The 26,638-nt window shown below is 40.4% G+C and overlaps 1 protein-coding gene across 1 annotated transcript; it reads left to right on the plus strand.

The window, feature by feature from the left end:
- The first annotated feature begins 818 nt into the window (after nt 1-818).
- Nucleotides 819-25,769, plus strand: LOC139912720 (chemokine-like protein TAFA-2). The gene is made up of 4 exons (XM_071900594.1): nt 819-921; nt 19,533-19,685; nt 23,479-23,603; nt 25,740-25,769. The coding sequence occupies exons 1-4, from the start codon at nt 819-821 to the stop codon at nt 25,767-25,769; spliced, it is 411 nt and encodes a 136-aa protein (XP_071756695.1).
- Nucleotides 25,770-26,638: the final 869 nt, after the last annotated feature.

A 26,638-nucleotide genomic window follows, 5' to 3' on the forward strand; every position in this document is an offset into this window, starting at 1 on the left:
AACCAACTGAACTGGAGGAGGAAACACTGCAGAGCTCAGAGAAACCGATCAGAACATGATGGCTGTTGAACGCAGCCTTAATTTATACAAAGAGCAAAGAAAGAAAGAGATAAAGGTCACCGGCATTATGGGAAGATAATTAGTGAGGTTTGGCGCAGATTTAAAGGTGCTATGTTGCATTTTCATACCTCAATATATCATTGTCAAATTACTTGTGATATCTTGGTCTAATGACTATAAACCAGAGAGTCAATGTTGGAGCTGATTGTTCTCCTCTATCTCACTCCAGTAGTATTGTTAGTTCTAGTGTTTCTCCACATTAAGACTACATTTCCCATCAGCCCCGTTGCTTCCCGCCCCCCCCCGCCCCCCCCCCCCCTCCCTGAAGAGTATCAACATGTTGGAAGTGATTTCTCCATCTTCCTTTCCCTCCTTCCACCATCTGCTGCCAGAAACTCTTTCAGCTTTAGCTCCGTTTGCTCTGGAAGAACAGAACCTCTTCCTGTTTTGTGCCGTAAAGCGATCCAGCAGATTTCCCTCCAGATCCACCAGGTGGAGAAACTATGGAGGATGCAGAGTAGAGGCTGATAGAGGCTGACAGGCTGACCACTGATGCTCTGGTTTGTTTACAGTAATTACACTAAAGTCTCAAAATGAATGTGGTGATGATGTATTGATGTTAAAATGCTGCAGCTAGCATCTTTAACATTCTACAACGCTTTTGTGAGCTTGAACTCGATTAATAACACTGCTGTAATGAACTGAGTCCAGTAAAGACTCGGTTGCTCTTGGTAACGCTCCTCTCTCCTTGTGGCAGGATGAGTGAGCGGTACACACAGATCGGAAGCAAAGGGGCTCTACTACTAATGGTGTTTCTGATCAGTCTGTGGGAGATGACCATACCAACAGAAGCTTCTAGAGGTGAGTCACACACGACTTGGACTCGAGTCACATGACTTGGACTCCAGTCACAGTTTTAATTGCTTGAGACTTGCATGAAGAGAAGACTTGAGACTTGACTTGACTTGGGTTCTGGTGACTTGGGACTTGACTCTGACTTGTACTTTGATGACTTGAAAAGGTTTCTAAAGTCTTGACTTGAGATCTTGTGTTTGTGTAAATGACTTAGATTGAAAGTGATGAGATTTGTTCCGGCAGACGACTGAATTTAAATTCTGTTTTCTGAATTTGTATGGAATGATTGAATTTATTGAAGTTGAAACTGATTATAGAAATCAAACTCATGATGCTCTTACCAAGTTTTTATCCTATTAAAACCATATTGCATTGAAAAGTCCTAGATATTTAGTTTTCTTTAAGATATTAAATTGATACTGGACTCTTGATTTGTTCTGACTTGACTTGCTGTTCTACATTTAGACTTGAGACTTGACATTAATGACATGGACTTAATTTGGTAATCTACATTTAGACTTGAGACTTGACTTGAGACTTGTGCCTCAAGACTTGAGACTGACTTGGGACTCGAGTGAAGTTGACTTGGTCACAGCTCTGTTTGCTTCTGCAGTGTCTCCCTTGTGTTGTCCTCCACTGCTGCTGTGTGCATCGTTTTGTGAAATGAGAATCTAAATATTTTTCTGATTTCAGTTCAAAACAGTTTCCAAAGCTGTTTTAACATGAATTTTTACTTTACCATAATATCATATTGTGAAAATGTGTTTCCCTTCATGGAAAGGTCTGGTAACTTGCTGGTTGACAGGCATTAGAGTTTTGTCTCATAGTAGATTAACTTGGTTCTACTGTTTTATTGGTTCACACTGCGAGTGACTCGGTTGACGTGTCGCTCTGTTCTGACAGGTTGTGGGCGGGGCCAGAGGCTCAGATTACATCTATGTAGCGATCTGTAGCTACAAAGTTTTTGACCAAGAGAAATAAGCTATGTATTTATATAAATCATGTATTTTTCACTGCTTTGGTCTTTCCTTTCATAACGTTACATCGTTTTTATGACATAGCTAGATAGCAAGTGCCAATTAGGTCGCAAATAACAGAAAAAACTCAATAAAATTACTTGAGAGTTTCCCATCGACCCGACGATGGATGAGAAACAGGTGAACTGAAGACTCTAAATTGCCCTTAGGTGGTTCTGTGTATTACGGTGTATATGATATAGTATATGATGTATGATGATGTTGTATGGTATATGACATGTATATGATGGTATGTAAAACCCTTTGAGACTTGACTGTGATAAAGGGCGATAAACAAGACTAGACTGGGATGAAACTGTTCTCCACGTTTGTTCCTGTCGTCTTTCATATTAAAGTTGTAGAGAACTGAAGCTTTGGACGGCTGGAATCAGCTTCTCCTCCATGTTGAACTGTTGTTCATGAAGCTAAATCACATCAGTAGGGAGACAAGGAAGCGCTGAAATCTGATCGGCTGTCGACGGCCGATGCTGGTGAAAAATTGAGCTTGTTGAGCTTGTTGTTGTTGTTGTTGTTGTTGTGTCTGGTGACTTTGTAGCTGCACCATGTAGTATGCTTTTTTGTTTTCACCTGCGTCTGTGTGTTTGTCCGTACGTCCGTCCGTCTGTTAGCAGGATATCTCAAACAGTTTGGCACGGATTTGCACAAAACTTGGTATGAAGGTTGGTTATGGGCCAAGGAAGAGCTGATTAACCTTTCATGTCGATTGGCCAAAAGGGGGCGTGGCTTATCACCAAAAGGTGCAGAAGTTCCTTGCAGGGTGTTGTCAGACATGGAGGACGTCTGTCTCTACTGAGCACAGTTTCTAGTTTTGAGTTTTGTTTTGTTCTGACGTTGTAGACCATCGAGGACGACGTCGGGAACAAGTGTTGAAGTTGCTTTTACGTGCTTTCCTCTGGGTTGTACTGCTGTTTGTACCCAATAAATCAATCAATCAATCAATCAATCGGTGATCATTCTCAATATGAACATACATTAAAGTAAGAATAGTCTGCAGGAGCGATGCAGGATGAAAGCATGAAGCTGTTTGTAGTGAAGCTCCTCTCGTCTGAAGCGTCACAGAGTATCCGCTGCTGCAGCTGCTTCGTCTCCCCGCCTCATTAACTGTGTTGTCCGTTCGTCACTGGCAAACCCACCGAGATCAATTATGGCAACTCAGCAACATTACAAGTGTTGGGCAACCCACATGTTTCATCAGCGGGAGCCCCGCTGACAATACACAGCCTCGGGTAATTGGTGCCGCGCCGCGGCGGACGGGACGTCCATTTGCAGACATGATAGAAAACGTAAACCTCTCTTCGTTTTGTTGACCAATTAGACAGGAGTTTGCCGGTTTCCGCGCGCGCGGCTTTTGATTGGCAGCGATCCTCACTCGAGGCGCTCATCATTTCAGCGGGAACTGGATCAGAATAATCTCACACGCATTCAATTTCTCTCTGATAGCCGCAGCAGCCCCCTAATTTCCCCCGGGTGTTATTTCTGTTGCTGTAAACCTGTTATCATTCAGGGGATGAAATGAAGCCAGAACACGTCCAAAATAGAGAAACTGTAATTCTTCCCAGAGAATAACACGAGGAAAGGAAAACTAAGCCCACACCCTGGAAAAAGTGGAGTATATTTGGTTCATTTCAGCGAGGAGACAAATTGATTTTCTGATGCACAGATGAGCTTTCACTTCTTTAAATTACTGCTTTCTATCAGCGGAGACGGATCGCCGCCGAACCATCAGACGCTGCTTTCTGCTCTCTGACAGCAGGTTGATCCTGTCGCCTCGCTTTATTTTATTTTGAGATTTGTAAGAAGAGATTTGTCTTTGCGGTGTTGTCAGTCAGAGACTCTGCGGGCTGAAGAGTCTCCGTCCCGCTGCTGTTCACTGAGTCGATGTTTACAACAAACACTTAGAAAGCCTCAGCTCGCCTAAAATCTGACATGTTTACATCACATTACCTGCAACTCCACACAAGAGATGGATAGATAGAAACTTCAAATTGTTTCAGCAGCAAGACAAGACACACAGGACAAAGCACAAATCCAAATACATAAGAAAAATTAGAAGAATAAAGAATAAATACAGATACAAAAAATAAACTATGTATGTTTTTTGTATCTGTATTTATTCTTTATACTCTGACAATACTGTGTGACTGTAATGACTTTTGGATTCACTTTTGAACTTTTAATCAGTCTGGATTCTTCTGAATCATTTAGATTTGTACATTCAAAAATGAAATAAAGGTTGAGAAATTAATTGGAAAATAAAGACATTTGCACTGTCAAGTTTTGCTTTCTTAAATGAAATTCACAGAGCCTTATTTAATGTCCAGGTTTAGTGTTTTTAGGTGTAATAATAATAATAAATGTATTTTTATATCACCATTCATACATAGAATGCAACTCAAAGTGCTTTACATAAAATAAATGGATTAAAACAATTACAAGCAAAATCAAAAATGCAAAAGCAAGACAGAAATTGAAACAGTAATTTGTCTCGTAAAAAAAGGCATTAAAAAAGAAAGAAAGACATAAAATAGTTAAGGATAATAATAAAACAGAAAAGTGAGTCAAAGTGCTTTACAGAAGGTTTATCTGTGATTTCTGATGTTGAAAGTTGTTGAAGATTCAAATATTAAAAAAGAAGAAAAACAGTGTGAAGGGTAAAAGGCAAAGTTAATTAAAAGCTGAGTTAAGGTGCTCAGATGCAGGCAGAGAGTTCAGTTTTCTGTTTTCAGTGTTTTCAGCACACAGAGTTGACCTTTGACCTCAGCATCTGATGTAATCTCCCATAAATGGTTCCTGGTTCGTGTTCTTTCATTATAAACATTGAAGATTGTCCCTCGTGCTGCACTGTACTTTTCACTTTCTGCACTTTGTAATAAAACTTAGAGACTCTGCATCATCTGTTTTTAAACACAATGCACATGCTCAGTATTTTACTATTATACTGTTTATATTTTCATTTCTGATTTGTGGCTCTGGCTGAAGGATTGCGCTACACCTTAAAGGGAAGGTCAACCCAGTTAATAATTTTAATTTTAATTTTCATCCACCGAGATTTGAGCGTTTCTGACCTTCAGCGCTCTGATGAAGGTCCATCCACCGAAAGCTTCGCTGAATAAATAAATAATACTTTTGCCTCTGACAGAAGTGTGCAGATAGCAGACTTCTCTTTCTGTCGTTTTTGGGTGTGCGGTTGATTTTGTTTCATTGTTCTGCAAGTTTTTGTTGTAAACATCCGCTTACAGTGAAAAGCAGTGTGACAAAGACTAATCTCTTCTTGCAAATCTCAAAAGAAAATAAAACGAGGCAAAAATAATCAACACAACTTTTAAAGAGCAGAGAATAACGTTTGATGGTTCAAAAAATTATCCTGCTGCATTTTCTACAATGATACAGTTCAGAGAGAGCTGCTGGGTGAGAGAGAGAGAGAGAGAGAGAGAGAGAGAGAGAGAGAGAGAGAGAGAGAGAGAGAGAGAGAGAGAGAGAGAGAGAGAGAGAGAGAGAGAGAGAGAGAGAGAGAGAGAGAGAGAGGCAAACCTTTTACTGGCTGTCCCAGTAAAATACTCAAAAAAGTACAAGTGCCCAAAAAAAAAGCGACTGAATTACAGTAATGTGAGTAAATGTAATTAGTTACTTCCACTCTTGTGAATGATGAGTCAGCAGCGTTTTCTGTCCTCTCAGACGAGTCGTTTCGGAGGAAAGACTCGGCACTTTGGTTAAAAGCGTCTGCTGAATGGAGACATTACATCTGCTAACAGAAGTGCAGCTTGATACTGAGCATGAAGAGAGGAGCCACACTGCTGAAGAGCTGCTGCCAGGCTCCGCTCACACTGCACGACTTCAGGATCACTGCTCAATTTAGATAAGATAAGATATAAGATAAGATAAGATAGCATTTTATTGATCCCCTTGGGGAAATTCTGGTGCCACAGCAGCAATTACAGGAAGGTAATAAAAGAAAAGTGCAAATAAATGCAAATAATAAATGCAGATTCAGATGAGTCCATGGAGATATTCCAGAGGAACGTAATATCCGTGTGCAACATAGTCAAGAGTTTAAGTTTCTGCTCATATCTGACTTTTTTGGACGACTCTTCATATCTGTATTAGGATGAAACTCATATCTGAAACCAATATGAACTGACATGTTGGAAAGACGCGCGTACGCAGAATAAGAATAACAAAGTACATCATATTTTGTCTCCAATGCATTTCAGTTACAGTGTTTGCCTTTAAGATCTGACTGAATTGAAGCGTCTCCCCAATACCAATCAAGTCGTCTATTTCTTTCTCTCTGTTGTTGTTTCTCGTCTTTCACGCCAACGCTGCTCAGACAAGCTGCCGTGGCAATTGTTGTGTGAATGATGGAAGATTTCCTTGGCAATGCTCAAGTTCAAGTTTATTTATATATATATCTATAGCGCTTTAAAAAACAAAACAAGTTTGACCCAAAGTGCTTTACAGAAATTGGTTATAAGAGACAAGAATAAAAGTGCAAAGAATAAAACAAGTCAAGAAATAAAAAATGCAAGAAGAATAAAAACACATAAGAGCAGAGAGAAGTGCTGACAGATTCCGATTTGAGGGTTCAAACTCAAATTAGGTTGCAGGTCTCAGGATCTGATTTTGTTGCTCATATTGGGGTCCAGATCGCAAAAAAATGCGTCTCCATGCAGCTTTTTGCTCTTCACACCGATTATAAAAACATCAGATCTGAGCCACGAAATTTAGTCTTTTGAACTGTATCACTATAGAAAATGCAGCCGCCAAAAGCTCCATTTATTACAGTTATTGAATGTTGGTGGATGATGAACACAGAACTCAAGAGTGAGACTAAAGAAGAACATTAAAGGTCCCATCTGGTGTAAAGCAGGACTCCCTCTCCTCTGTGATGATAAAGGAGTTGGATGTGTATCTAAACATGGTGAAAGTATCAAAACTAAATCCACACAATCCATATTAGAAAAGCGAGCCTCTAAACGAGCCGCTTGGACTTCCGTAACTTTGTGGCGTCACAAAGGTTCGCTCATTATCATTTCTGTAAGAAATAATAGACTAACAAAGTGTTTTTTTCAAAGCGGTCGAGCGGTCGTCATCGTTTATTACCGGAGAGTTTTCCCTACCTGTAGCCGCCGGGCCGCGGCGTCTCACGTTTCACTCTGGAAACGGTCAGCCAATCGGAACGGAGGGTCGTTAATATTAATGAGCCTTAAAGACACGGAGACAGAAACGGCCTGTTCTTGGTAAGGCTCAGAGAGATGCTGGAAAATGAACGTGGAGAAATGGATTGAGAGTGTTTTTGGTTCATGACACCACACACACAGCTTTGAATGGACAGAAAGACACAAAATAAAACGAGTGCAGAATATGGGACTTTAACATTTTGAACTGGGTGGACCGCCCCTTTAATGACATGGAAAACTTCAGAATGACACTCCAGTTTCAAAGGATTTCTCTCAGCTTGGTGCTTGAGGTGCTTCGGGTCAGAAGTCTTGATCTGGATCAGCTGTGATCTTTTTCACTTCACTGCCTTTTAACTCTGTATCTCCACCACCGTCAACCTTTGTAAATTTTACATGTGACGTCTCTGATCCACTTATCTGTCTTACAGTGAGTTGCAACAGCAGAATGAGCTTCAGTTTCTAGATCACCGACATTACAAGCAACGAGGAGGGAGGAGTGTGCGGGTCGGAGCAGAGACTCACTGATATACTGCAGTCTGTCAGTATCGGTCTGATATCAGCTTTAATTAAAACCCTTTATGGTCCTAATCTGACCTTCTCATGGCTGTCTAGACCAGGAGGAATCACAATCACAGGGCGTCACAAGGCAGATTCAGGTCAGGCAGTCAGTCAGTCATGAGACGATGCGCTTCATGAGACGGCCTCTAGAGGGCGTCTTTCGCTCCGAGAGATGCAGTGTTTCCCATACAGAGGCACAGAATCAAAACTAGTCCATGTATAGAAACTGATCTGAATTGATGTGACGTCACATCATGTTTGTCATGTGGAGACGCACAGACCAGCAGCATTTTACTCAATCTACTGAAAACTAAAGTGAAACTTAAAGGATCAGGCTGGTGTTTTTTAATGCATTTCTTAACGTCAACAAATCCTATGAAAATAACAAAATCAGCAATGAATTTGTTTTGCTAACAAGTCTCGTCCATGTAGCCGGTGCCCAGTGCAGCCTCATGTCCCAGCAGCCATAGAACTGCATTGTATTAAAAAAACTCTCTGCAGCATATTTCATCATCACGATGCACCGGGCCGGACGACTTTTTCCTCAAACAACTTAATAAGCCGACCGTAAACACGCTTTCCATCTCAGGAAAGTAGTTCCGTAGCACAGAAAATAGTCCCCGGCGTAATGAAGAATTTGTTCCCATTTGAATTTGATTTGGTAATAACTACAACAGCCTGACTTTTCATGGTAACAGTTAGCGATTCTTAAAATGTAAACTATGTCTTTGTGAGCTGTATTTAAAGGTTTTTAGCTTACAATTGGAGCCAATGACTTCCGGGTTGACGGATAAAAAGGGAACGTGGGAAGTCAGAAAGTAACGGGAGTAGAGCAAACGCATTGTTGATTTTGTTGTTTTCATAGGATTTGTTGACAGTGCATGCATTTAAAAACTTATCCTTAGCCTTATCCTTTAATATTCCACTCTCCACACTCTCCTGTGTTAGTAACAGGATGGAAACAGTAATTTGATGACTCGTCTTTTGCTGCCATACAAACTGTAACATTAGGTATTACCTGGTGGTATATAACTAACTTTAGTGGGATTAGGTCATTTAGCTGATAACCGTGTTGCAGTGCTTCAGTGCATAGAATTGAACTGAATTGAATTGAACAGACACACCGTGGGTCTGTACAGGATCTGTGCTTGTTCTTTGTTTAGACATCATGGGATCAGCGTGGAAAATCAATTCTGGTAAATTTAGGCCGTGGTTGGTAAATCCTCCTGCTCTACCAGCAACATTAGCCAAAATTCTGGAGGTTCTTTTCTAACGCAATTTGACTATTAAATAATGAACGTGACTAAACTTTGGAATTCGGGATGGAAAACGTAATTTTCCTGTCCTGCCATGAGACCAAGAGAGAGAAACCACATGGAATCTGTTTTCCAGCCTTGAAAAGATAAACTTCTGTGCTGCAAAGGGTTAAAAGGCAATATCAGTATCAGTCCAATGTTATTGTTACTGCCAATATTTATGTGTATACTTGTGGAATTGGCATTTTTGTGATTTTTTTCTAGGAGTTTGTCACTTAATACAACAGTCACAGAATAAAACTAACACAGTCTTTTCTTTAAAATCCACTTAATGGTCTTAAGATCGGCCTGTAAAAAAGCTGAACCTGTTTTACAGCTGCAGTTGTACAAAGATTCTTACAAAAATGCATATCGGTATCAGCCTCAAAAAAAAAACAGATCGGTGCCTCCCAGTATTCCTGGTATTCCTGTGACCCGAGAATGATTATGTAACAGAAAAGTGCTGGGAAAAGAAATAATAGAAATCAGAGTAAGGAGATTTCAAGATAAGATCAGTCCAGAGCGAGAGGAGGAGGAGGAGGATCTGGCAGAGAGGATTCAGGGAAGAGAGACGACTTCTTCCCAAAAATGTCCTGGTTACTGACACCAGCTGAGATGTTTAACGCTTTCTTGGCTTTTCCATAGAGCCTCTCTGACTCTGAGTCCCTCACGTTTACATAAATACGTCTTCAATATATTTGTCTTGTCATATAAATGTCCTGAAATGCCAGTGGGTTGGGAGTTGGAAACCCAGAAATCTCATCACCTGCCAGCCTATAAACTAATGGCAGATATTATGGTCATTTTGTGCTGTGGCAGTTAATACGGAAGCCCATTGAAGACAATATTCATACATTTTATTTACTCCGTTTTCCTGTGATATTGATGTCATTTTCTTTGTTTTCTGGAGAGTTATTTATGTAATGATCTTGAGATAACACATTTTGTTTTCCCTGAGATAAACATAATTTCCTCATTATCTGGAAATAAAGTAATGGGTATAGAGTAATTATCTCGTTATCGAGAAAGTGAAACGTTGTTTTCCTGAGATAATTAATACATTTTTACTGTTCCTCGTGATGCTGCCGACTGACTGAAGCCCTGAACGCTAACAGCTCTGCCGACTGCGACATTTTGGTTTTGAATAATCTGCTTTCCTTTAAGATGTCGGTTCCAAGCAGAAAATTATCTCATTATCTCCAGAAAACAATTGTTGTTATCCTGATATCTCAAGATAATATTCCTCATTATCTCGGGAAAACAAAAATGTATCTCGAGATAATGAGAAAATGAATTGTCCTCAACGGGCTTCCGTAAGTTAAAACCACACTAATCGCCTCTTTAAATTGAGGAAAAACAGGTAAAAACTGCCAAACCAGTTGATCGTTCCCTGTGTGTTCCTCTGTGCTTGTTGGGGTCAGAGTTCAGAGGTCAGAGTGAGGAGGGAGAGATCATCAAAACACACTAAATGTGAGAACGTTTTTCATTTGTCTCTAATTTGCAGCTTATATGACAAACTGCAGGTTGGAGATTTGAAGCGTCAGCAGCAGCAACAGAAAGCTGCATCGCATTTTCTTTAAAGCGGCAGAAAAAGACGTTTCATGTTCTGCTTTCTGCGTCTTACAGCTGGAGATCAGTTAGTGTTGATGTTGTGTCCATACATCTGAATAGTTGTCTGCTTCTAGTTAAATCACCTGCTTCCTTTGTAGTCGTCGTATCACCTGTGTTTCTCCTGTCACTGAAGACTCACAGGAAACAGCTGATTCAGTTGATCTTCCAAACCGAAGCTTGTTCTGACTCGGCGTGTCGAGGAGGCTTGATGTTTTCAGGCAGCGCTGCTTTTCTTGGCAACATGATTGATGCTCCGGCTCATTGGATGTGGATTTTGAGAAGTCTTCCAGTGTGCGTCTTCATTTTCAAAACAGTCTGTTGACAAATCGAAATGTCATCAAACTGTAAACATCAGAGCCGCCGCTGTGAGCAGGGCCGGCTCCGAGCTGCTGGAGGCCCCGGGCAAAACTTCCTGTGGAGGCAAATCCCACCCTACCTAAAGGACTGTATGTTTGTTACCTGGTATAAGAGACAGCACATGAATATCAAAATAAAATGGAATAAATACAAAGGTGAATGTGTCTCTCTCCATTTGGACATGAGCTAAAAATAAAAGACTTTCAAGGGTCCTCAGCCAATAAGATCCATCTCTTGCTGGGGGTGGGGCTTCTCTGAATCAGTGCTTTTGATTGGTTTTATGATCACTGGCATGTAATACAGTATATCCAATAAGAACGGTAAGATATATATTTTTTTTAAAGTAGAAAAAATACATTAAAGGATGCTTGAGGAGAACCGGCTGTGGCTGAGGATCTTTTCCAGAAGGATTCTGGTGTTTGTAGAGTTTAAACTGCAGGTTAGTGTTGTTAAGGCTTGATGTTAAGCAGTGCTGTTAGCATCTGTGCAGTTTGTTAAGCAGCAAGTTGTCTTTTGGCTGTTGTGTTTCAGCCATTTTGCAGTTGGCCTATGAGTCGGCTAGCTTAGCAAAACAAAGTAAAACATTATTTGCTGACACAGAACTTAATGCATCGTAGTGCAGCTACTTAGATTTGTATCTAAATTGTGTTTTGTGTAAGTAAGCAATGTTTGACTTTATTTTGTTGAGCTAACAAACTCATGGGCTAAAGATTTCTCAGAGTCAGAGCTGCTCTGGAGGCAGAAATAATCTGATTGGTTGAGTTAAACCTCAGTGGGCGGAGCCAAAGAGCCACAGATTTTCTGGCTAAGTAACATCAGACTGAAGCTCAGTGAAAAAGACAAGAGGTAAGAGAGGAGGAAGCTAATATTATGAAGCCTAGCGCTCTGCTGCTAACTGAAAAAATACAATCTATCATACTAAGTTATCTAGGTTAGCTAGTTAGCTAGCTGACCTTCAAGTTCAAACTAGACATACTAGCCTATAGCTAGCTAGGTAAGCTAGTTAGCTAGCTGACCTTCAAGTTCAAACTAGCCATACTAGCCTATAGCTAGCTAGGTAAGCTAGTTAGCTAGCTGCTGACCTTCAACGTCATGATGCCATGGTCATGAAGGAATGGAAAATTAAGTCATTGCTGTTTATATTTTTATGGATATTTTGACCAGAGTTCCTTCTTTACCGTTCAAGTTTACCAGCTAACTTGCGCTCTAAAAATCTGTGGTTCTTTGGCTCCGCCCACTGAGGTTTAACTCAACCAATCAGATTATCTCTGTCTGCAGCTCTGAGAATTTTAACTAAAACTAAAATCTGTGATCTGCCTAGTAGTCTCTCTTTTATACATCAGTAATTATTGCTGATATATCAGAAGAATTGTATAAATCAACTGATATTAATACAGAAAATCCAAATTTCGTATAAGTAATCAGTAAAGGATTACTTTCAAGTTTCTGTACATTTTCTTAAACATTATTTCTGCTTGTGTTTTTCTCTCGTCTCTAAATGTCCTGACTCGTCTGTCTGGAGGCCGGTCAGTGTTTACAGGGAAGTTGTTATTTGCCATTTTATTTCTAAAGCTTCTTTCACATGAAGCCTGGAACATTTATACCGTGTGCCAAGATCTTGTATATCTAAGTCTGATAAATCTTGACCCTAACTGCAGGCAATTAGACTGTTTTTATATCCTGTGATATCTTCAGTTTATTCAACACTTATACTGCCGAGTCTCTCTCTCTCTCTCTCTCTCTCTCTCTCTCTTATTTAACGCCATTGGCAGATTTTTCCACTTATTTGTTTTGTAAATTACAGTTTTAGGACTCAAATGACGATAAGATGGAGATTTTTTTGCAGTGTGACAGGGATCCAGTTCAGATCAGGTTCCTCGTCCAGTAAAGGATTCTGGTCCAGCAGCAGGAACTGGACGGGACATTTCCACCTGTTGGTCACATGACAAGGTTCGCTAACGCTTCAGTTCAGCAGCTGAAACAGTTTGTTCAGGTTAGCTTCAGGTCAGAGAGCCATGAAGCGTCATGGAGAGCATGATCTGCTTCCGTGTTTTGACGTATTTCTGAATGAAACAGAAGGCTAACGTGGGTAGAGCTGAATCGATTAATCGATTAGTTGTCAACTATTAAGTTAATCGCCAACTGTTTTGATAATCGATTAATCGGTTTGAGTACTTTTTTAAGAAAAATAAGTCAAAATTCTCTGATTCCAGCTTCTTAAATGTGAATATTTTCTGGTTTCTTTACTCCTCTATGACAGTAAACTGAATATCTTTGGGTTGTGGACAAAACAAGACGTTTGAGGACGTCATCTTGGGTTTTGGGAAACACTGATCGACATTTTTCACCATTTTCTGACATTTTATAGACCAAACAACTAATCGATTAATCGAGAAAATAATCGTTAGTTGCAGCCCTAAATGTGGGAAGTGTCAGTGGGAGGGGCTTATTTGAATATTAATGAGATGAAGAGGAATAAAAGACTATAAAACTAAAATCTGTGATCTGCCTAGTAGTCTCTCTTTTATACATCAGTAATTATTGCTGATATATCAGAAAAATTTTATAAATCAACTGATATTAATACAGAAAATCCAAATTTCGTATAAATAATCAGTAAAGGATTACTTTCAAGTTTCTGTACATTTTCTTAAACATTTTCTTCTGCTTGTGTTTTTCTCTCGTCTCTAAATGTCCTGACTCGTCTGTCTGGAGGCCGGTCAGTGTTTACAGGGAAGTTGTTATTTGCCATTTTATTTCTAAAGCTTCTTTCACATGAAGCCTGGAACATTTATACTGTGTGCCAAGATCTTGTATATCTAAGTCTGATAAATCTTGACCCTAACTGCAGGCAATTAGACTGTTTTTATATTTCTCTCTCTCTCTCTCTCTCTCTCTCTCTCTCTCTCTGAGCTGATACAAGAGCAAATTTGGTGAGAGAGCAACCAAAGCAGAAAACAAAACATCTAAAATATTAAATATAACAACAAGTAATACATAGAAATAATAATATTGTATTTTTTGTTTTCTAGCTTGTTCCTGGCAGCGTCTCTAAATAATCGTCTGTCCTGGTTTGACTGCAGGCGAAGCGAAATGCCTCGGGGTTCTGGTTGTTAATTAGTTTTTGGTGGCATTAAGTCTTTTAGAAATACAAATTATTTTTTCCTCTCCTCTTCCTCTTTTCATTTGAAGCTGTACAATCGAATCACATTCAACTCACAAATTCACCCCGATGTTTTCCAGCCTCAGCCGTTATGCACACAAAGCAAAATATCCATCTGAAGAAGTCGTTTGGTCTCTCATTTGGTTGTAAAATCTTAGTTTTCTTAGAGCGAAGTGAAGGATTCTGCCGCTGGATGTGAGAAAGTTCCTCTGCTTTCCAGTGCAGTTTCATTTGTCTCAGGATTTCTGGAAACAAATAAAGTGTCAAGATCCCCAAAACAAGGCAGAACGAGGTGGATCACTTCACTGGTTTCAGAAAAATTGATTCCAGAAAATTCACGGAACAAAGTTTATTTGCATCGAAAACAAATGAACTTATCCTGCTGCCAGTGACAGATTTGTTTCACTTATTTGAAGAGGCTCAACACCAGATCAAATGACTTCTCAGGATGGATTGAACTGTCCTGAAAAGCTGATAAAGAGGGAGAAGACTCTTTACAGCCTGAAGGTTTCTGACATGTGGCTTGGAAAACAGCTGCAGTTACTGATGAGAGAACAAGGATCTGGAGGATAAATGCAAAAACCAACACAGTCTCATAACATTTTAGTGAAATGAGCAGATTGTGTTGCTGCACAGCAAAAAAATCATCCAAGTTAACGAGTCCTTTAGTCTCATATTCAGCCTTCAAATCTTCTTTTTCCTAAACCAGTAGAAACATTCTGCAGTGAGGAGAGATAACTCCACTGGTTTCCACTGCAGCTTCACTTGTTTCAGGAGTTTTCTACAAATGAAACAAGTCAGTGTGTTGAAACCAGTCAGAATAAGACAGATCACTGCTCTGCTGTCAAGAAAATGACTCTTGATTCTTCAAACAAGTTGATTTGCGTTGGAAACAAGTGAAATTATCTAACGCCATTGGCAGATTTTTTCACTTATTTTAAGAAAATTCTGATTTTAGCACTCGATAACAGACTAAATGACTTGTTAAGATGGAGATTTTTTTGCAGTGTGACAGGGATCCAGTTCAGATCAGGTTCCTCCTCCAGTAAAGGATTCTGGTCCAGCAGCAGGAACTGGACTGGACATTTCCACCTGTTGGTCACATGACAAGGTTAGCTAACGACCTTAACGTTTATTCAGGTTAAAGAGCCATGAAGTGTCATGGAGAGCATGATCTGCTTCCGTGTTTTGACGTATTTCTGAATGAAACAGAAGGCTAACGTGGGTAGAGCTGAATCGATTAATCGATTAGTTGTCAACTATTAAGTTAATCGCCAACTGTTTTGATAATCGATTAATCGGTTTGAGTACTTTTTTAAGAAAAATAAGTCAAAATTCTCTGATTCCAGCTTCTTAAATGTGAATATTTTCTGGTTTCTTTACTCCTCTATGACAGTAAACTGAATATCTTTGGGTTGTGGACAAAACAAGACGTTTGAGGACGTCATCTTGGGCTTTGGGAAACACTGATCGACATTTTTCACCATTTTCTGACATTTTATAGACCAAACAACTAATCGATTAATCGAGAAAATAATCGTTAGTTGCAGCCCTAAACGTGGGAAGCGTCAGTGGGAGGGGCTTATTTGAATATTAATGAGATGAGGAGGAAGTGGTTGTGGAGGAATATTCTCTGTCTCCTGTCTGGGAGAAGAGTTTTAGGTGAAGCAGGGGGGGATAATTCCAGCGGTTATCAAAATTTGATTGGATGAAGTGAAATGTGCTGTTTACCGGAAAGAGACACTCTGTTCATTTTGATATAAAAGTTTTATAGTAAATGACTGGGAAAGTTATGCTGGGTAAGAAAATGTACGTAAAACAAGGCTTCAAGTAGGCAATTCAACAATCAAAAAAAGGGAAATTCGCGCTCTAAAAAAGATATCTTGATAGATTTATTTTTCATGTTTCAAATAAAAAATATTCAGCTTGGCAGACAAGAAAAGACAGCGTCTCGCCTTTAGGCTTAGTCAGGTCAATCTGCATTTTTTTTTCATATATATATAAAACTTGTAGGAATCACATTTCCTGGCCTGTATTGGTGAACAGGTGAACACTAAGTCCTACTAACAAGTTATTTTTCATTTCATGGGTTTGCAGTTTTAATGATTATAATAATAATGATTATAATATAATAATAATCATTGTGGGTCATGTGACCTTCAGCAGGAGGAAGATCTGTCAGAGTGAGACTGGTAACCGGTGAGACTTCTCTGTAGGTACAGTTAGCTTAGCTGTTAGCCTTTATGCACGGTTTGACCTTAGGGGCCTCCGTAGTGCAGCAGAGTTGCTGTGGTTGACATACTTTACTACTTTCTTTAATTTGCTCTTGTATCAGCTCTGAGAGAGAGAGAGAGAGAGAGAGAGAGAGAGAGAGAGCAGGAACTCCATCACAAGTCAGGTGTAGAATCAAAATGGAGCTTCCCCCTCCTTTTAGGTTTTTGTCCTTTTCCATATGCCACTCACACACACTGCCAGTCGAAAGTTTGGACACACACACTTTTATTTTTACTATTTTCCACATTTTAGAATAATAGTAAAGACGTCAAAACTATGAAGTAACACAAATGGAATTATGCAGCGACCAAACAAGTGTTAATTAAATGTAAATCACATTTCTTAAAGGTTAAATGTAATATTTCTGTTTTCCTGAAGCATAATGAGACTAATAAATATCAGCAGGTTCTGATGGTAGAGAGTGAAACACAGTGAACAGATTTCTGCGTTCAGAAACACAGGAGCAGCCGGGGCTGAAGGCTCCAGCCGCACCAAGGTCCATTCAAAAATCTGACAATTTGTTTTTCCTTACTTATCAGCAAAAAACACACATTGGAAAATATAATTTCAGACTTTACTACTAATCTGTAGGATTTTCTGCTAAATTCGGCATGTATATAATCCTCCAAACAGCTTGAATTTTAACAGACCGGCCCATTTATGCCCAAATAAATTACCTAAAAAGATTCGATAAGGGATTCGAAAGGATTCAGATTCAATAAACAGATTCGATACTGGATTCAGATTCACTGAAAAAACAGGGAAAGATTGGTTGTCAGTTTTACTAAATCATAATGTGTTATTTACTCAAAGAAGCTATGTTTCTACTCTTTACGCTGTATGCAGTCAATTACAATTAATTCAATCCAAAGCAAATCATTTGTGTTCTATTTTTTAAAAGGTCCCATAAGGTGTAAACAGGACTCCCCTCTCCTCTGTGATGATAAAGGAGTTGGATGTGTATCTAAACATGGTGAAAGCATCAAAACTAAATCCACACAATCCATATTAGAAAAGCGAGCCTCTAAACGAGCCGTTTGGACTTCCGTAACTTTGCGGCGTCACAAAGGTTCGCTCATTATCATTTCTGTAAGAAATAATAGACTAACAAAGTGTTTTTTTCAAAGCGGTCGAGCGGTCGTCATCGTTTATTACCGGAGAGTTTTCCCTACCTGTAGCCGCCGGGCCGCGGCGTCTCACGTTTCGCTCTCGAAACGGTTAGCCGATCGGAACGGAGGGTCGTTAATATTAATGAGCCTTAAAGACACGGCGACAGAAACGGCCTGTTCTTGGTAAGGCTCAGAGAGATGCTGGAAAATGAACGTGGAGAAATGGATTGAGAGTGTTTTTGGTTCATGACACCACACACACAGCTTTGAATGGACAGAAAGACGCAAAATAAAACTCTGGAGATTTATTTTAAGTAAATCCAAAGAACTTTTTTCCCCAGTGTTCGATAAAATGCTTTCGAACACTAATCCCGGTGAAGAAGCCGTTTCCCTCAGCGTGCGTCCGGCAGCTGAAGTGTTGCAGTCTCCCATCACAACACAGTGAAGTGTTGAGTGTAATTAACTGGTTCAGCACAGAACAGCTCCGGTTCCACACAGTAGTTTTAAATTTACTGTTTACAGCGGCAGCAGCACAGAGAGGCTGTGCAGGACGACACCTCATGAAAATGTCACATGCAATTAAAAGAGAATGGAGCGGCTCGGTCCCTAAATAATTCACACAGCGGAGCCTGATCTGGAGACCGGCTCCAGATTCTGCAGCGCTGCACTTTCCCAACACACATCTGACAGTTTTTAAAGGCTGCCGGTTGTGGGAAATCTCAAACGGTTTCAGTTCCAATCATTACCGGATCATACCTGAGTTATTATTTATTTAAAAAAAAAAAAAGGTACCATATATATTTTTTGGGGGGGGGGTTTCAAACACAGTATGGCTTTAGGAGGAGAATAATGTTCTTCGTGATGTTTTGCAAATAAATGCAGTTTATGTAAAAAGTGTTGAATTTGGAGACTGAGGCAGAACAGTCACAATACTGGACTCTGATTGGCCGACAACGGGGCCGAAAGCTACTGGAAAACCTGCAGTGACATTTTATTTATTCATTTAATTGTTCAATGTTTGTTTGTAAAGTAATTCTCCATCTAAAGGCAGTAACGTCTCCCAGAGTTTCTCTACCACTGAACAGGTGTGATGTCACTCTGATGACACTAAAATGATCTCATCAGTCTGGTTTCAGTGGAGAGTTTTAGTGTCCCATGATGCTCTGAGTGTTTCAGAGGCTTTTCCCCCTGATGACAAGAAAACTCTGAGGGGAAACTCTGAATATTTTTAATTTGTTTGGCATGAAACGGTCAGATTTAAAGACACTGAATATCAGTCTTTTGACTTCTGTTAAACAAAATCAAACTTTATAATGAATATATGGATATAAACGGAGGAAAATCTGAATTCCTATAATAGGAATTCCTGCTGCTCTTAGTTATTTTTTTCTTTATTGAGACAGATGAGATACAGCAGCTTACTATTACCATTTCCTGTATGTATGTTTGTGTGTGTGTGTGTGTGTGTGTGTGTGTGTGTATTGCTCATATTTCAGTGCTGTTTATTACGTGGCCATGTGCTGAAATGTCTTTTTATCCCACAATGTTTTGATCTATTGTGACTTTTTTTTTTTTTTTCTTATCTGATGATGTTTACCTTTTATACTAGATATTGTTGTGATGTTCACGTATTTCAGATGACTTGTCAGCTGCCATGTGATACTTCATAAACTTAAAAAAAGGCAGCAGAGTTAATAATAATGTGTGTAGCACCTTTCATACATAAAATGCAGCTGAAAGTGCTTCACAGTTTAGCAATAAATTACAAACAAATAAGACAGAGAAAAATTACAGATAAAATAAAAAATGTTTAAATAAGGAATAACAAAACAAGGGGAGCAACTAGAGATAAAAAAAACAATAAAATGTAATTAAGAAGAAAGAGAAGACGGCACAAAGAAAAGAGTTAAAATAATAAATAAAGATACCAAAGATCTAATGAAGACCGCAGCTTGTTATAAGAGATCCGGATAAAAACCACGACTCCCATCTCTCCTCTCATCTTCTTCTTCTTCTTCTTCTGTGGTTTCCCGCAGCGCATCACGTGCGGACCGGCACCTGTGAGGTCGTGGCTCTGCACCGCTGCTGCAACAAGAACAAGATCGAGGAGCGGTCCCAGACCGTGAAGTGCTCCTGCTTCCCGGGACAGGTGGCCGGCACCACCCGGGCCGCCCCGTCCTGCGTGGACGGTATGTACCCCTCTCTCTCTCTCTCTCTCTCTCTATCTCTCTCACTCTCTCTCTCCCTCTCTTTCTCTCTCTTTTTTACTGATACTCCCTTCCACAAATCTTGAGGTTTAGTTTTGCTGAGGTCATCGATACGACTGTAGGCAGACACACTGCCTCACTTAAAGCAATATTCCACTTAGTTTTAACATGGGGGTTATTTGTCACTTGACCACCATTAAAACCATAAGACAGTGGGGTTCTCAATGTGGGGTCCGGGGACCATCAGGGGTCCTTGAGGGGGTTCCAGGGGATCCCAGGCAAACTGATGAGTTGTTGTTGTTCATTTACAAGAAGAAGAAGAAGAAGAACACAATTAGAGAATGTAGAAGAATGACTGTTCTGATCATAGTTTCTCTGTTATCTCTCTACCTACAATACAGACAGTCATGGAGTTCTGGACAAAATCAAATCTGACAATAAAAATATTCTCAGATTTGGGTCCGAGAGACAAAATCTCATCACATGGGGGTCTGTGGCTCTAATGTGGACTGGATTAGGGTCCTTGATATGAAAAAGGTTGAGAATCACTGATTTAATCTACTGACCAAGATCAGATGCAGCTGGACGAGTTTGTAGAGTTTGAACGAGCCACGAAAACAGACTGAAAACTGACATCGAACACGTCGGTGAACAGATTCCACAACAGATCATCGTGTCACGCCGCCTTTCCCATCATGCTCTGGGCTCACAGTCATTCACTTCTCATAGAGGGTGAATGGAGGCAAACTGCAGACAGATCAGAGGAGTGAAGTGAGTGAGAGATGAGGAGCATCGATTCACCTGCTGAGGGAAATGTAGACTTTAGACTTTTTTCATTAAATTTGGAAGTTTGATGTTTTTTTCCATTAAGTTGTTCTGTTGTTGTGTTACACATCATTTGTCTGATTTTAAGCCATTTTCCTCATTAAATAACCGTATTAGAGTGAAGTATCTTCCATATTTTATTATATTCATGCAGTGAGAGTTGGCTGTCAAATCCCTCTCCTTCTGAAGAGGCTCTTGAAGGATTTTTTTTTTTTATCACAGGTGAACGACTGCAGGCTGTAAAGCCAGTGACCCAGAATGTCACTTAGCATGCTAATGTTTCAGACCCCCGACTCGGCAGAAACCGCCGCCTCAATTTGGTGTGAAAAGCGCGGCTTTCCGCCTACAGTCTGGACCCGATCCGGTTTGACCTATTCCTTGACATTTTAGTATTGACATTTTCTGCAAATTAGAGCTGCGAGCCGCCGGCTGCAGTTTAAAGCTCCACGGGTGAAATCAGAAAAAAAATGATCAGCACTTAACCTTTTAATTATTCTTTCTTCTACAACCAGGGAATACCTTCAGCTGCAGTCTATGAGAGACAATCTGCTCTTTATATCCTGATAGATCAGACCGCAGACAGCCGAGGACACATGGAGCAGACTGCAGCTTGTGATTTAGAAATATGAAGCTACAGAAAATATACTGAACAAAAATATGAATGCAACGTGTAAAGGTTTGGTCCCATGGTTCATAAGTTAAAATATACAATTAACTTTCCATAAAAAGCTTATTTTTCTCAAATTTTCTGTACAACTTTGTTTACATCCCTGGGCATTTCTCCTTTGCCCAAAATTTCACTCAAATGATTTTGAGCGAAAGTAAAATCTTTAAAATTGTTGCATGTTGCATTTATATTTTTTGTTCAGTGTGTTTTGAAAGAAGAGTTTCTAAAAATGCGTCACAAATAAATGGTGACACATTTGAAAGTATGTATTGCATGTACAAAAACAATTCTGCACATTTGTGAATCTCTTCTTTAGATTCAAGCTAAAAGTCACTGTAAAAAATGACCAGTGATGTTCTCTTGTCTCCAGACCTATCAGCTTATTTCATGATTTTTTAGTCAAATTCTCTCACTGCAATTTCAATAAATTTCACTTGATTCATGCCAATATGATATAAGATATATGATATAAGAAACTTTCTCCAAGACAATTTCAGTTTTACCAAGAAAATGTCCTGAAACAAGTTACATTCTCCTGGAAAAAAAGTCACATTTGTTGAAACCGGTAAAAGTGCAGTGAGATGATTTCACAAAAAAAATCCCAAAATAAGCTTGATAAGTCTGGAGACGAGAAAATAACTGAACAAGTCTGTCAGTTTTTGCAGTGCACATTTACAGATATTTTTACAGCTGCAATTTCAAAATAAAAGCTCAAATCTGTTCTCTGCTCTCAGCTGTTTTCAGTCTGAGTTGCCTTCGTGTTTTTAAAGCATCATTAAGTTTTGAGTGAAATGCCCCCATACACATTCAATGTGTTTGGTTATCAATATCCCCGTTTCATTTCAGGAGCAGGAACCCTGGTGGCTTTTTAACAGCCGACGTTACGCCGCCGCCATCTGCCCGCCGTTGACCCGATGCACTCTTTACACCGCACCGCCGCTATAAGCGTAGCTGTGTGATGCAAATTGATTCCCTCGTGTCGTAAAGGATCCATTCTACCCAGAAGCACCGGATCATAATAACCTCCCTCTTCATTACTAAGAACACTAATGCCGGTGGAGGAGGATGCGGTGTGGAACGTGGATAATGCGCTCTGTAATATGCCATATTTAAATCACGTGCAGCACAGTGGGACAACACAAGCTTTACTTTAGTCTCTCACCGGCTGGCCTGACTGAGGCTCCGTTCACACTGCAGCTGAGAGCATCCAAATCACAGTTTTCCTCCTCCGCCTTCTCCACACTAAGCTTTTCGTTTTGGCCTTCCATCCACACTCAGTCGGCGTTTTACACCACCGAAAACGGAGCTTTCTGAAAACGCTCTCCACAGAGGAGACATTTGAAAACGGCGGTTCCGTGCTGTAGTGCGGACGGGGAAAACGGGGCTTTTCCAAAACGCTGACGTGGGATTGTCATGTGATCTCAGGCGGGAGTCAGACACATATTCTCTGTGTCTTTGGCGTCTTGTGGTCGTTCGTTACGTTCAAAAGCAGCTCGACTTCGTCGTCTGTCCAGGCAAAGAAGTCAGTCTCGCTTTTGTCCGTCTTTTGACGTGATTTGGACATCTTGTTGGTGATTAAAAGGGTAACTTCGGTATTGTAACTTCCGGTCTGTGTGTAACCAAGTCTCGCTCAAGTCTCGCAAGAGTTGAGTTGTTGCAGGAAGTTACACACAGACCGGATCAAGCGAAAGGTAAAGAAAAACGTTTCATTTCTCTGTAGGGTCCTTTCCATAATGTTGTCAGACACTTATAATAACAATCTGATCAATACTGGACCAATTTTAAAAAATGTTGTCCCCTTTAGTCACTTAGACACAAAAAGATGGGAAAATAGGGTCCAGGTTGAAAAATACCGAAGTTACCCTTTAAGGCTCTGCTACTGCAGCCATGACAACACTTCAGTAAACAGTGGTAACCATGGTAACGACATAAAGGTCATGGGTCGGAGGCTTGCGCATGCCCAATAGGGTAGATTTCACCGTTTTCCTATATTTTTTGCATATCAGTGTGGGAAACGTTTAGAAAACGGCCTGGAAACGCTGTGGACGGAAACGCAAACGACACGAAAACACTGTTTTCAAATTTAGTGTTTTTATTACAAGGCATCAGATCTGATGTTTTCTAATCAGTGTGAAGAGCAAAGTCGCATTTCTTCAATCCTGATCTGCAGAGGTGGAAAGTAACTGGAAACATTCAAAAAATTCAGATATGAGCAGGAATTGAGAATCGAGCCTGAAGTCCTGCAGTGTGAACGGAGCCTGAAAGACGTTTTCTCCTCCTCAGCCTCGATAGTGGAGCAGAAGTGGTGGTGTCAGATGCAGCCGTGTCTCGACGGAGAGGAGTGCAAAGTCCTTCCTGACCTGAAAGGATGGAGCTGCGCTACAGGGAACAAGATCAAAACCACTAAGGTAGGTCTGACTCCTGAACTACACAGCATGGTGTCATCTGCGAGTCTGAACTTGTTGCAGCACTTTTACTTTACAGCAGTTCTGTTCCAGCCTGATGTTCAGACTGAAATCCATCTGGTTCCACTCCATTACTCAGCTGAGATTTCCTCCTCGTTAGCTGTTTTCTGTGTGAGGGGGGGTTGATTTTCCCCGAACCAATCACTAGTGACCGTCGTATCTGAACCGATCACTAGTGACCGTCGTATCTGAACCGATCACTAGTGACCGACGTGTCTGAACCAATCACTAGTGACCAACGTATCTGAACCGATCACTAGTGACCGTCGTATCTGAACCGATCACTAGTGACCGTCGTATCTGAACCGATCACTAGTGACCGACGTGTCTGAACCAATCACTAGTGACCAACGTATCCGGCCGCTCTGACATCACTTCAGTCACATGATGCTGCAGCCAGTCAGCCTCTACATCCATGGTTAGCGGACATTTACCGACTGACCCAAGAATGTCGTCCATTTTGGTTAAGGAACGTGATTTCAACAAATCTATTCTGCTCAAACACCAATGAAAAATTGGCGCACGAACGGTTCAAACTTTAGTCCCGCCCACAAAGGCTCTGATTGGCTTGATTGTTTCTCCGAGTGAGAACAAGCCGTTGACGAGGGAAACACCAGACTCTCTGAATCGCTCCACAGAATCTGAAGAGTGGGCGGGATGAGACTCAGGAGTCTGGAACCAGGAGAGATTTATTCTGCTTCCTTGAGTTTGTGTTACATCGTTCTGTTCTAGTCCTGTAGACTAGATAGTTGATCCGTTAGATCTAGTCAGGGTTATTCTCTGTAAAGTCCTCTGAGACAGGCTTGTGATGAAGGACAGACGAAAGACAGAAGTCCCGACCATCGCAGATAACAACTAACATGTTCAAACCTGTTGAGCGCGCTGACCTTACACACTTCAGCTGCTGAAGGGCAACCCTGCAGGTCTTCGGTTACAGTCGTCTGCGCTGCCATTAACCTGAAAACGGCTAATGCTTGAGCCGCCGCTCGGACCCCAGGAGGCTGTGATCAATGTGCTGGCATGTCTCCTTAGCACTTCCAGGCCACTCTGAGCGCCAAACCGGCCAATTACTCACTCCAATTACTTGCTTTTAACGTGGTAACACGATGCCGCGTCCTTCCCCGTTATGACGAGCCGTACACTTCGGTTCTGCCTCTCTCCATGTGCTTAATTATTTAAACTGCCCGCACCGCACCACACCTGCCTGGAGCCTGCAGCCTGGAGCCTGGGGATATTGATTCAGGATTTGTCGGGACCTCAGAATGGGATATATATATTTTTTTTTTGTAGCGGTCCGGGTTCCTACACAGAGCCTGAAAGTCAGGATGGATGGGAAAAGACTTTGGTCATTAGCATGTCTTTATAAGTTTGAAAGCTGCAAAAATAAAAATACGTGGAAAAATATTGTTGTACTGTCCCGATATCAGGGGTGGACTTAGTGATTTGGGGGCCCTAGGCAAAGGCAAAGATGGGCCCCCCCTGAATCCCAACTCTCTCGCTTTTTAATCCATCCTTTCTATGTATAAACTTGGGTAGCTTTGCTTATTTTTTTTTTTTTTACTTATGTCTCAGCTTCTGATGCAGTGGCAAGGGAAATGAGCTTGAAGTGAAGTGGCAAAATCACATTAGAAGTGGAATAATCCACTATAGCCTGAATGAGTTGGAGGGGGGGATCATGAGCCAAGATTGAAATAATTCATTGGAACAAAAAGAGGGGTGTTTTTCATTAAGTACATTTCTTTTAAATTGATTAAAAATAAGTTTAAATTAGTTCTATTCTTGTCTTGCCTGCCCGATACACATCTGACTGCACATTTTCTGCAGTTTTAGACTCTCATCATTTCTCATATTCTGATATTTGTCGCTGTGAAGAATGTCCTTCATCTATAGAGTGATATAGCAGAGTTATATAGAGTTAGAGTATCCGTTTAAATCAAACTGAACACCAAAATCTTCAAATCAAAAGAAAACTTCTCTGCTCTTCATCTCAGCTGCTGTACTGATGTTAATTTTGCGTTTTATGAAACTAAAATGTATGTCTGCTTTTTTTCTTCTTCTTTAACACGGACCGCCGGAAAGATTTCAGCGGACAGAGACCAGCTTTGGTAACGCCGGATGACACACAGCGGAGCCAGGTGATAAATATGTTTAGTACATTTCCTGTGTGTTAAGAATCAGTTTTGACCCTGGTCTTTCTTCATTGTGGTTTGTGAATTTTAATGGGAAAAATTTTGATAATTACTAGAGATGGGAAGATATCCTTATCTCACGATACGATACACGATATGGGGTTCAGGATTCAATACAACCAGGATACGATGTGATCAATAAAAGTTCAGACTGTGCAGAATTCTGTTTATTTCTGAGACTCAAATCTTTCCAGCGATGCCATTGGCTGCTAGAATGTAAACAACAATTTAAAAATGTCGTTACAAAGTGACAATAATATAATTTGGATGGAGAGCTTGTGAAACTGTGATGGTCAAGAGTCTCATTAGTGATTACTACAGCAGAATAACATGGAGCTGATATCACCATTCATGTTCCTGACAGCAGAATAACATGGAGCTGATATCACCATTCATGTTCCTGACAGCAGAATAACATGGAGCTGATATCACCATTCATGTTCCTGACAGCAGAATAACATGGAGCTGATATCACCATTCATGTTCCTGACACACCAGATGGACTGACACATTTTTGCATTGCGATATATTGAATTAAATTTCCATATATTGTCCCATCCCTATTAATTACTGATGTTATTCACACTGGTGTAAATAAAGCTAATTCCCTAATGTACAGTAGGTTATCATGACATTCACATTTACATAACAGATTCAAGTAATACAGTAGTAAACAGGTGCTGTATTATCACTTTGTATGTAATTACGCCAAAAACAGCAGAAATAAAGAATCAGACTGTAATTTAAAGCAGCACCAGGCAATTTTGCACGTTGGCGGCCCCAAGTGGC

This window comes from Centroberyx gerrardi, chromosome 24 (genome assembly GCF_048128805.1).
Source record: "Centroberyx gerrardi isolate f3 chromosome 24, fCenGer3.hap1.cur.20231027, whole genome shotgun sequence".
In the NCBI taxonomy this organism is placed as follows: Eukaryota; Metazoa; Chordata; class Actinopteri; order Beryciformes; family Berycidae; genus Centroberyx; species Centroberyx gerrardi.

Excerpts from the sequence above, each read along its gene's own strand:
- LOC139912720 (XM_071900594.1), top strand. The coding sequence starts at position 819 with ATGAGTGAGCGGTACACACAGATCGGAAGCAAAGGGGCTCTACTACTA. Across the intron at positions 922-19,532 it reads ACCAACAGAAGCTTCTAGAG|CGCATCACGTGCGGACCGGC; the intron begins GTGAGTCACACA and ends GGTTTCCCGCAG. Across the intron at positions 19,686-23,478 it reads CGCCCCGTCCTGCGTGGACG|CCTCGATAGTGGAGCAGAAG; the intron begins GTATGTACCCCT and ends TCTCCTCCTCAG.